Source organism: Oncorhynchus clarkii, chromosome 6 (genome assembly GCF_045791955.1).
Source record: "Oncorhynchus clarkii lewisi isolate Uvic-CL-2024 chromosome 6, UVic_Ocla_1.0, whole genome shotgun sequence".
NCBI classification, from domain to species: Eukaryota; Metazoa; Chordata; class Actinopteri; order Salmoniformes; family Salmonidae; genus Oncorhynchus; species Oncorhynchus clarkii.
In genome coordinates this window covers 56996085-57008091 of record NC_092152.1, presented here as the reverse complement: position 1 = coordinate 57008091, position 12007 = coordinate 56996085, and the positions used below count along the sequence as shown (strand labels likewise).

Sequence of the window (12007 nt, the reverse complement as noted above, 5' to 3'; positions counted from 1 at the left end):
TTAAATGCTAGTAAAACTAAATGCATGCTCTTCAACCGATAGCTGCCCGCCCGACTATCATCACTACTATCACTACGACGGTTCTGACTTAGAATATGTGGACAACTACAAATACCTAGGTGTCTGGCTAGACTGTAAACTCTCCTTCCAGACTCACATTAAGCATCTCCAATACAAAATTAAATCTAGAATCGGCTTCCTATTTCGCAACAAAGCCTCCTCTCATGCTGCCAAACATACCCTCGTAAAACTGACTATCCTACTGATCCTCGACTTCGGCGATGTCATTTACAAAATAGCCTCCAACACTCTACTAGGCAAATTGGATGTAGTCTATCACAGTGCCATCCGCTTTGTCACCAAAGCCCCATATACTACCCACCACTGCGACCTGTATGCTCTTGTTGGCTGGCCCTCGCTACGCATTCGTCGCCAAACCCACTGGCTCCAGGTCATCTATAAGTCTTTGCTAGGTAAAGCACCGCCTTATCTCACCATAGCAACACCCACCCGTAGCACGTGTTCCAACAGGTATATTTCACTGGTCATCCCCAAAGCCAACATCTCCTTTGGATGCCTTTCCTTCCAGTTCTCTGCTGCCAATGACTGGAACAAATTGCAAAAATCACTGAAGCTGGAGTCTTATAACTTCCTCACTACCTTTAAGCATCAGCTGTTAGAGCAGCTTACTGATCACTGTACACAGCCCATCTGTAAATAGCACACCCAACTACCTCATCCACATATTGTTCTTTGTTGTTGTTGCACCCCAGTATCTCTACTTGCACATCTATCACTCCAGTGTTAATGCTAAATTGTATTTATTTCGCCTATATGGCCTATTTATTGACTCTCTAATCTTACATTTGCACACACTGTACAGTACATAGATTTTTTCTATTGTTATTGACTGTATGTTTGTTGTTTTTGTCACACTGCTTTGCTTCATCTTGGCCAGGTCGCAGTTGTAAATGAGAACTTGTTCTCAACTGGTCTACCTGGTTAAATAAAGGTGAAATAAAACAATTCCATGGGAACAGAATTACACTGAGACTCCATTTTGTCACTTAAATGTATGCCAAACAAAAACCATTTATTTGAAATGTTAATAACAAACCATACAACTATGCACTGACTACTTTGAACAAGTTACTCAGTAAAACAAACAAGAAACATTTACTGGAAAAACTGTCCAGATGCAAAGTTTGGTAACAGAATTAGTTTTATTCGACTAGCATCACTACTCTGGACGGTTCTGTTTCTATGCAGCAATTTGACCATAAAAGCCTGATTCACATTTACTTGAACTCTGTGAGGTGCAGTTCATTGCCAATTCCTGAGGCTGGTAAATGGAATGAACTTATCCTCTGCAGCAGATGTAACTCTGGGTCTTCCTTTCCTGTGGCGGTCCTCATGAGAGCCAGTTTCATCATAGCGCTTGATGGTTTTTGTGACTGCACTTGAAGAAACTTTCAAAGATCTTGAAACGTTCCGGATTGACTAACCTTCATGTCATAAAGTATTGATGGCATATCATTTCTCTTTGCTTATTTTAGCTGTTATTGCCGTAATATGGACTTGGTCTTTTACCAAATAGGGCTATCTTCTGTATACCACCCCTACCTTGTCACAACACAACTGATTGGCTCAAATGCATTAAGGAAAGAAAATCCACAAATGAACTTTTAACAAGGCACAGCTGTTAAAACCTCTCTGGGATATGTAGAGTCCCACCTCGCCAACAGCCAGTGAAAGTGCAGGGCGCCAAATTCAAAACAGAAATCTCACAATTAAAATTCCTCAAGCATACAAGTATTTTACACCATTTTAAAGATAACATTCTCGTTAATCCAGCCACAGACTGATTTCAAAAATGCTTTACAGCGAAAGCACCACAAACAATTATGTTATGTCACCACCAACTCACAGAAAAACAGCCATTTTTCCAGCCAAAGAGAGGAGTCACAAAAAGCACAAAGAGGTACAAATTAATCACTAACCTTTCAGATGACACTCATAGGACTTCATGTTACACGTGTGTTTTGTTCGATAAAGTGCATATTTATATAAAAAAAATCTCTACATTGGCGCGTTACGTTCAGTAGTTCTAAAACATGCGGTGATTGTGCAGAGAGCCATATCTATTTACAGGTATACTCATAAATGTTGATGAAAATACAACTGTTATACATGAAATTAGAGATACACTTCTCCTTAATGCAACGGCTGTGTGAGATTTAAAACTTTACGGAAAAAGCAAACCATGCAATAATTTGAGTACAGCATTCAGACAAAGCAGCCAAAAAGATATCCGCCATATTGGGTGGTCGACATTGGGTCAGAAATAGCATTATAAATATTCACTTACCTTTGATCTTCATCAGAATGCACTCCCAGGAATCGCAGTTCCACAATAAATGGTTGTTTTGTTTGATAAATGTCCATTTATGTCCAAATAGCTTATTTTGTTAGGGAGTTTGGTAAACAAATACAAAAGCGCGTTCAGGTCCAGCCGAACGGACAAAAAGTTCCGCTACAGCCCGTAGAAACTTGTCAAACTAAGTATAGAATCAATCTTTAGGATGTTTTTATCATAAATCTTCAATAATGTTCCAACCGGAGAATTCCTATGTCTGTAGAAAAGCAATGGAACGAGAGCTAACTCTTGTGACCGCGCCTCAGAGCCTGTGGCAATCTGCCAGACATCTGGCTCATTCCTCTCTCATTCGGTCCCACTTCACAGTGGAATCCTCAAACAAAGTGCAACATAACCAATATCCCACTGTATCTACAGTAGGGGCCGAGTTTAAAAAAAATAGAAGCCTTAGATTTCCCACTTCCTGGTTGGATTTTTTTCTCAGGTTCTCACCTGCCATATGAGTTCTGTTATACTCAGACATCATTCAAACAGTTTTAGAAACTTCAGAATGTTTTCTATACAATACTAATAATATGCATATATTAGCATCTGGGACAGAGTAGCAGGCAGTTTACTCTGGGCACCTTATTCATCCAAGCTACTCAATACTGCCCCCAAGAAGTTATTTCAAATGCATTCCAGGTCACCTCATGAAGCTGGTTGAGAGAATGGCAAGATTGTGCAAAGCTGTCAAGGCAAAGGGTGGCTACTTTGAAGAATCTCATATATTTTGATTTAACACTTTTTTGGTTACTACACGATTTCATAGGTGTTATTTCATAGTTATGTCTTCACTATTATTCTACAATGTATTCTACAAATAAAAAAATAAAAACTTGAATGAGTAGGTGTCCAAACCTTTGACCAGTACTGTACATACATTTTTGCATACATAAACCATGTAATCGGTACATCAAATCTCTTCACATTTATTTTGCAACCGGTATGGCGATGCTGTCAACATTTTTGTCCCCCGAAACTGGTATATTTTTTATATATATATATATACACACACACTTTTTTTTCCAATTCCTTTCAGCAAATTTGTATCTTTAGAGTTATGGTTTGTTAAACTGTTACGAATCCCTTTTTGCCCAACAGTCTAGGGGAGATGGTAACGAGACCCGTAACATAACTCATGCAAATTATAATAGTGAAAAAGTCAAAGTGAGAACGAAATAACCACAGACAACTAAATTACCGTCAAACACATGGTTTATTAGAAAACACACAGTAATTGGGGGGGGGGGGGGGGGGGGGGGAGCAGGAAAAGGGGCTGAGCTGGACCCAAGGAAAGAAACAAGCATCCAAAACACCCCTAATCTAGCCTATTTCAACAACAGCTAACAGCCCAGTTCTAACTAGTGTTAACAAAGTTTACCTACGGGTAGTGTATGCCCATGGGCGACTTGTCTTGGTTCCCCCTTTTCCCACCAGCAAACAAACACCATAACCAAAAACAATACTCACAGGTGAGGACAAAGTGATATGGAGGTTCTCAAACAAAAGATAGCTCAATACATAAAGCACGATAGAGAGACATCGTAGTAGATGGTGACCCAGTGTGATCTACAGACATATGGCATTTACAGAGCGATTGAGCTCCAGAGCAAACAACTGACATGGTTTTTAAACCAAGGGAAAGGAACTGTGATTGGGTATGAAACAGGAGGAGGTGTGTCTCCTGATTGATGATTGATTGGTGACTGATTGGGGAGAGGATTTTCACCTGTAAGGGGAGAAGGAGAGAAAAGAACACAGGATACCTGTATCCGTAACATAAACTTTGAAATCAATGGGTTTTGTTTGGTGTACATTTTAAAGTGACATCTCAGCGTAATTTGGTTACCATGGAATAATTGCCTTAAGGATACTTTGTTCCCAAAACTACTTCATTCTTGACTGACATATGTAAAAGTGAAAGGACTGAAAAGGATTTCCTCATGCCTCCTGCAGAGTGCTGTTAGGGGTCAGAGTTGGGAAATTCCCAGTTTACTTCACACATCAACGGAATGAGTTGTTCAGGAGTCAGTACCCACTAGGGACAGAGGTCAGTTTAACGTCTAGTTTTGATTTACATTTAGTTGAGTTGTCAACTAACATGAATTCAGAGTGAAATCAACAGAAATATTCACTATGTCATTGCATTTAGGTTAAAAGTTGGGGGAAAATGACGAAATGCCCTTATATTGATGACTTTTTGTCAATCCAATTAGTTTTCCACGTTGATTAAACATTGTCATGTAGATTTTGGGGGGTTGAAATCACGTAGAAACAACGTTGATTCACCCAGTTTTTGCCCAGTGGGTAGTTGAATCAGGAGTTGTTCAAGCCTATTTATAGCCTAGCTGTAGATCTATCTGGTGTGATGTATTGTATTCCCCCTCTTACTCTCTCTCAAATTGAAGTTATGCTGCCGCCTTTATCCGTTGTTACACCATCGACAGTAAAAAAAAAAAAAGAAGAAAAAGACTTCATCCCTCATTTTATATTTCCTATGTAGCTAGCCAGGGGATTTCCGTGAACAAAGCAGCCAATCGTGTAGATGTAAACACACTCATTATAGCACACGCGGCTGGTCGCTATTCAATTTGTCAGTGCAGTGAAAGACAAATACATTAGTCCCATGGCAGAGCAACAAGCAAGATAAAATAAAACTAAGTTGTATTATTATTGAGTCGACTGGTTTCTGTTCCTATCAGATGGCGGTGGAAACTGTTCGTGAAGAGGACGTGCTAAATGTGATCTTGTGCCGAACCAGCGCAGGCGGGTGTCTTCAGGGTACTTACCGGAGAACAGAGGTACAGGTGTCAATCAAGCTCCTGTCGTCTCGCACTGCAAGTCGAAGGTAAAATTGGCATAACTCAAATGCAATGACAAAGTCTCTCTCTCTCTCTCTCAAGTCAAGTCAAATGACTTTATTGGGATGAGAAACATGTTTACATTGCCAAGGTAAGTGGAATAGATAATAAACAAAAGTGAAATAAACAATCAGAAATGAACAGTAAACATTACACTCACAAAAGTTTCTAAATAATAGAGACATTTATTTTAAAAGTGTTATTACTAGCCATGTGCTTATGCTTCACTGGTTGCTCTTTTCTTGTGGCATCAGGTTACAAATATTGCTGCTGTGATGGCACACTGTGGTATTAAACATAATAGATATGGGAGTTTATCAAAATGTGATTTGTTTTCAAAATCTTTGTGGGCCTGTGTAATCTGAGGGAAATATGTCTCTCTAATATGGTCATACATTTGGCAACAGGTTAGGAAGTTTATCTCAGTTTCCACCTCATTTTGTGGGCAGTGGGCACATAGGCAGACCTGGCTCTCGAGAGAAGACAGGCTAGAGCGGCCTCTCTCTCTGATGTGTGTCTGTTTTGAGGGTTTGTGTGTTTTTATATGTGTTTACTGCATATGTGTGTGTATATTCTAAACAGTGAGTGGAGTGAGTGGATGGGAGACGTGGCTGTGGTCAGAAAAGTCCATTCAGAGAGGGTTTTGGTTCCTCTGGGTGTGTACAAGGCCTGGTGTCTGATGGGCCTGCTGTATGACTGGATGCCCGAGGGCTCTCTACACTCTCTACTATACCAGGTCAGTATAATATATGAGCACTAAGTCTAACTAAAATATGAATATGCATGTATAGTGTGTGGCAGTAGGCTAATTGATGAATCGAACTTGGCTCTGCAACTTTTCCCTTGGTTGCGGCCTACAGTGTACACCGAGTATACCAAACATTAGGAACACCTTCCTAATATTGAGTCGCACCCCCCCCATCCATGGCATGGACTCTACAAGGTGTCTGAAAACGTTACACAGGGAATGCTGGCCAATGTTGACTTCAATGCTTCCCACAGTTGTGTCAAGTTGTCTGGATGTCCTTTTGGGTGGTGGACCATTCTTTATAAACACGGGAAACTATTGAGCAGGAAAAACCCAGCAGCGTCACAGTTCTTGACAAACCGGTTCGCCTGGCACCTACTACCAAACCCCGTTCAAAGGCACTTAAATATTTTGTCTTGGCCATTCACCCTCTGAATGGCACACATACACAATCCATGTCTCAATTGTCTAAAGGCTTAAAAATCCTTCTTTCACCTGTCTCCTCCCCTTCATCTACACTGATTTAAGTGGATTTAACAATTGACATCAATAAGGGATCATAGCTTTCACCTGGATTCACCTGAACAGTCTATGTCATAGAAAGAGCAGGTGTTCTTAAAGTTGTGTACACTCAGTGTATATCAACAAATTGCTGGTCAGAGCTTCGATAGACACATATAAAGTTAATCAAATAATGCCCTTCTTTTGATTGCTTTATTTACAATTCCTGTGTCTTCATGGAGAACAGTGCTGTCCTTTCACCCACATACTGTGTCTGGAAAGCCCCTGGCTGCTGAAAAAATAGATCTCTCTGTCATCAGCACTATCACTGCCTTATTTACACAAAGAGCTTTTCCTGGTTCAGGAGAAAGTGCCCTGGCTGGAACATAACTTCAGACAGTAGACGTGTGACTTCATTCCACTGCACATGACTTAGACTGTCTGTGGTTAAACTGTGTTTACATACAGTAAGTTGTGTCGTGATCATGTTGAATTCTTTAGCATTTTCAGTTCACAATTTCAACTTTGTGTTGTCATGTGCTTTTTTTTCCCCCACAAGTCATTCTCAGTTCCCATTTATTTATGATCCATTTTACTGAAGTGAATCGAGTTCATGCTGAATCTGTTGAATGATTGTAACTCTTGTTATCCCTGCCAGACCCAGCTGTATCCAGGTCTACCCATGAGTTTCCGGCTTGGAATCCTATTAGATGTGGCAGAGGGGTTGTGCCACCTCCACTGCATACCACTCCCCCACCAGGCCCTGAAACCCACCAATGTTCTCCTGGACCAGCAGTACCGGGCCAAGGTAGAGAACAGTGACTGATAACTGACCCAGTCCTGCACGACAGAAACAAAAACCTTCTCTCTGAGTAGTGAAACTAATGTGAGAAAGAACTCCATTTGATTGATAGTATATGATCCATGGGATATGGTGTATTGTGAACAGTTACAGGTATAAGCTTTACAGTGTACATGTGTGGGTTTGAGTCTTGTGTTAGAGCAGGTGTTTTTGTCGGTTTGTGTGTGGATGTTTATGTTCATGTGTGTGGGTCTTCATGTTCCTACTTCCAGTTGAGTGACTGGGGCCTGCCCAGGGAGTGGATGGTTGGCTCCTCTCTCTCTGCTGGAGAAGGGCCCTGCTTCAGGGACTTGGTGTACCTGTCTCCTGAGGCCCTGACAGGGACCACACCCTCTGTGGAGGCAGACATGTACAGGTGAGGTCACCTTTCACGATCCTGCCACTTCAAACAGTCATATTCACCAATTCATTTTACCAGGTGGGGAAGGAGGGGTTTACCACTTCTACAGATGCCTTTACTAATGAACATGCAAGCTACCCAATTAACATCTTCTCTCTTTAGCTTTGGTGTGCTGCTGTGGGAGACTTTGAACAGAAGACAACCGCGTGGAGGTGTGTCTCTATTTATTTCCGTCTGTTCAAAGAACAGCTCTTGTTTCTATTAGCGGAGACTAGGCTATACCTGGCCGTGTATCATACAGTCTCAATATTGTATTACGTTTAGAATTTGTAACACATGTCATTGTCTATACCCAAGCAGATTTGCTCCAGCTGCTTTCAGGTGAGGATGGGGTTGGTTCAGGCCTGGAGGGTGAGCTGCTACCCAAGAATGTACCCCACTGCCATACACTCTCCCGGCTGATGACCAGCTGCTGGAGCACTAACCCACACAGCCGTCCAACAGCAGAGGGTAAGTCTGTCTGTGAGGGTGAATCAGAGTATAGATATACAATGGTGACGAGAGCAGCTGTGCCTGGACTTTGATCTCTCCCTACAAGACCCCCGTCCTTGACTGGTTACTTACCTGCCTGTTAAGGACAGGTGACAGGCAGAACCACTTGCAGCACCCACTTCCTCTCTGTTCCATATGCCGAGTCTGAGAGATACAATCCCATACCCTACTTCTGCCACTTAGTCAATGAGACTCTTTGAATCTTCTCATCTAAATTGTGTGTACCTGTTTATTTTCTGATGTTAGTCCCTATCCATGTATTTCATTGCTTGTGACTGTCATGTGGGTGTTAAAAAAAAATTGAACTTTTGGTGCCTTATGGTCAATGTGATGTTTACTTGGCAGGACATCTTTCTCATGTCCTCTTCTTTCTCTTGCTCTCTGTCCACAGACTGTGCACTGGAATTGAGGAGCGCCATAGCAACCTTTGATCCTGATGCAATGATGAGGGCTACCCTCAGTGTGAGGGAAAGCAAGGTACAGATCATCCTCATTTAATAAGTTCTATTACACTCCGAAGTCCGATTTTCTCCATGTCCACAACCCTGATCTGCTATCAGGTTTTATTTTTGACTGAGGGAATCAGGATATGTTTCATGTGCTTTTAATCTGTCAACAGTTACTACTGAAAACAGTAAATAGACCCATCACTAATCATGAGCGAACATGTGTATGTGATTTCTGTCCCTTTACCAGGAGAGGGCGCTACATGACTCTAAAACCCATCCTGTGAAGGATATTCCCATTGAGATAAACAACCTAGAGGTGAGCTTGGTTCACATTTTTTGTGTAATTCTGATTGTACTTAATGCTTGTGATGTCTATTACATTGAAAACAATATTTACATATCTCATACTAGGCCTGCACTGGTCCCGGAAACACTAAATGTGTGGGCAACAAGACACTGCCCTTTCCACAGACTTCCTACCCTAGTGAAACACTCCCTAGTCCCCCTACAGCCATATATACAGGGGAAGCATCCCAGAGGAGGCACTGTCAGGGTAAGAACTTAAAACTGATCGATAAGGAGAGCCGTTTGTGAATGTGCTCAGTTTGTTGTCAGCGAAACCATCCTCTTATTTATCTTCTTTGTTAAGTAATGATTCATTTATACCTTATCGTGGACAGTCTAACAGCAACGTGTCTCTCCCCAGACTGTGTGACTGGCTGTGTGGTGTCTTCCACCAGTCCCAGCAGTGGCCTGGGTCCTGAGCATCCCAGAGGGACAGGAGTCGTCGCCCAGAGACAGAGCCCACCACCCCCACTCTCCTCCAGCCCCTCCAAAGCCCTCAGACAGAGCCCTCTCAACCAGCCCACTGCCAGCTCCCATGGTAGGAAATGTGTTTAAGCTTAGACCACCCACCTATTACCCTGTTTTGTCTGCAAACTTATGTACAGTCCCAGACTGTAGCTATCTAGAATAGACTTCTCTTTTTCTCGCATGTTTCTTAAATGTTGCTGAAAAAGGTGAAGACAAAGTAAAGCAATATGAAAATGAGTAGACGTTACAAACAGTGCCTCCCTCTGTGTGTTTGTATGTGCACAGTAAGCAGTTTTGGGGATTGCTGGTTTCCTGCATGGCCATCCTTTCACAGTCTTATCTTTATCCAATGCATTTCCTCCCTTGAGGATCTTTGTTTCTCTCTATAAGTTGTCTGTTGTCCCAGTAAATGCTCGGAGTCCAAATATATATATTTTTTAAAGCAATACATGGCTACTAGACATTTATGATGGTGATTAATGTGTTGAATAAGAGGGTAACTTGTCTAGTAGGGCTATGAATTTCAATCTTCAGTGAAATAATCTCCTGTACGTATTACTGTCTTTCATATCAGATAGCTACTGATATTTCTCAAGGTCCCCTCTACATGATTTGTGTTTTATAAGTGTGTGTGTGTGTGAGAGATGTGATATCCTAGTGTTTGTATCATCCCTGAAACTTCACCCTCCCTTCTTGTCAGCAGCTGCACGGTGTGTGTCTCCGACTCCGATGGCGGTGAGCTGTTGTCGTATCCTGCGCGAGAGGCGTGAGGGCATCATTCGAGGCATGACGGAGGGACGACTCAACAACCTACTGGATGTGCTCATCTCACGGCGGGCCCTTCCCCTGGAGGCCTATGAGGTCATCTCTGCCTCTCTGACACTGACCGCTCGCACACGTTCCCTACTGGACACCTGTACCTGTTTAGGGGAACACGCAGCTTCCCTGGTAGCTACCACCCTTGGTATGATGTCCATTGCCACCAATCGTGGCCCTTCACAGATGTCTCACTGAAGGTGGATGGATGGTTATTAGAATGGTGGTTGTGTAGTGAAAGGCCCCTAACCAAATGTATCAAATGTCAAGTGAGACTGGAGCCTTGGAGTGAAGAGCTGAGGAACCCTAACCAAATCTAATCTATACTCACTCAAGTCTAATACAGACCACGGTCAGTCAGAGTGAATATACATTGGAGAACCTGAGATTCCTAATTTCATCAGAACAGCTGCAATGACTCATCTATATCCATAGAGATCCATGTTGGGGACACGCCTGTCCATGCCTTTGATAACTCTTGAGTATTCAATCAGAGTGGTGCTACCTCTGAAGTTGATGTTAAATAAATGTTTGATTAGAGGAATCTTCTGTGACAGTCAAATGATAGAAATAATAGTGTTGGAGAGAAACCAATGAAAGTGAATAGCTGTGTGGATGATTCATCTGCTTTGATCATGTTTATGACCCATCACTAGCGATAATGAGTGATAACTACTGAGCTAACACACATAAAACAGTTTGTTCAATATTAGATGCAACGTTTTCTATGTTGTCATGACTTTTGGCCCTCTCTCTGCTCTGTGGGTTATTATGTGGTGCCACAATCTAGCTCGTCTTTTGACAGCCTGTTTGTAAAGTACATATTGTACAAAACTATATGTTCAACATAGTTTGGATTGTCCTATTCAGCAGTGTCTGACTTGGTATCTTGTAACAAGATTATTATTTGTTGGTTTATCAGATAAAATAACTGAATTTAAGACTCATTTTATGCCTTTTTTGCAGGTTGTTTGTATATCTGTTCAATCCTTTAACCTATAGGTCATTGTCACATTCCCCTCAGGGTACCCTTTGATTTTGTTGCCCATCTCGCGCAACACGCCTTTTAACAGTACATGTCTAATTGCATGTCTGGTCTTCACACAGTACCAATTGTCACACATTGTAAGTACAGTCTAAAGACCTTTATGTACTAAAAGGGTAAAAAAGGGGTGTTGTCAAATGAGAGGCCCAGTGAAGTTTTGGCCATAGTGTACATATTTTTGTTGGTCTGTTCAACATCATGCAGAGAACAGAAGACAGTAATTTCCTCAAAGCACTGTCTGTATGTGAATAGCCTAATGATCTGAATATTTGGAGTTGAATAATAAAGCAAATGAATCTCTAACAACATTAGATCAAGACTCCTCCTTGACACTCAAGCAGCTCTTTTCTTGTTGGTTTTGGAGTTCATGCACTCAGAAACAAAGGAAGATGTTTAATAGAGGCTGTAATTTCCACCCAGTGGTGTAAAGTAGGTCTACTTGTAGAATTGTTGCCTATTACTGTTGCGCTCAAATATATTGCCCACTGGGCACACACACACTTGTTGTATCAATGATGTTTCCACACAATTTCAATGAAATTACGTGGAAACAATGTAGAATATACGACTGTCATCTGTGCCCAGTGGGTGTTTTCTCATT

General features: G+C 41.7%; 1 protein-coding gene across 2 annotated transcripts; it reads left to right on the top strand.

Moving 5' to 3' along the window:
- The first annotated feature begins 4974 nt into the window (after positions 1-4974).
- On the top strand, positions 4975-11717 carry LOC139412146 (receptor-interacting serine/threonine-protein kinase 2-like). Of its 2 annotated transcripts, none has more exons than XM_071158959.1 (11): positions 4975-5267; positions 5863-6016; positions 7188-7337; positions 7604-7746; positions 7894-7943; positions 8092-8241; positions 8675-8760; positions 8980-9048; positions 9144-9285; positions 9439-9615; positions 10249-11717. In XM_071158959.1, the coding sequence occupies exons 1-11, from the start codon at positions 5122-5124 to the stop codon at positions 10557-10559; spliced, it is 1578 nt and encodes a 525-aa protein (XP_071015060.1). In that variant the 5' UTR covers positions 4975-5121; the 3' UTR covers positions 10560-11717. The 2 variants fall into 2 exon arrangements, with proteins under 2 accessions (XP_071015060.1, XP_071015059.1); XM_071158958.1 differs by having other exon boundaries at positions 5008-5267; positions 10246-11706.
- The last annotated feature ends 290 nt before the right edge of the window (positions 11718-12007 follow it).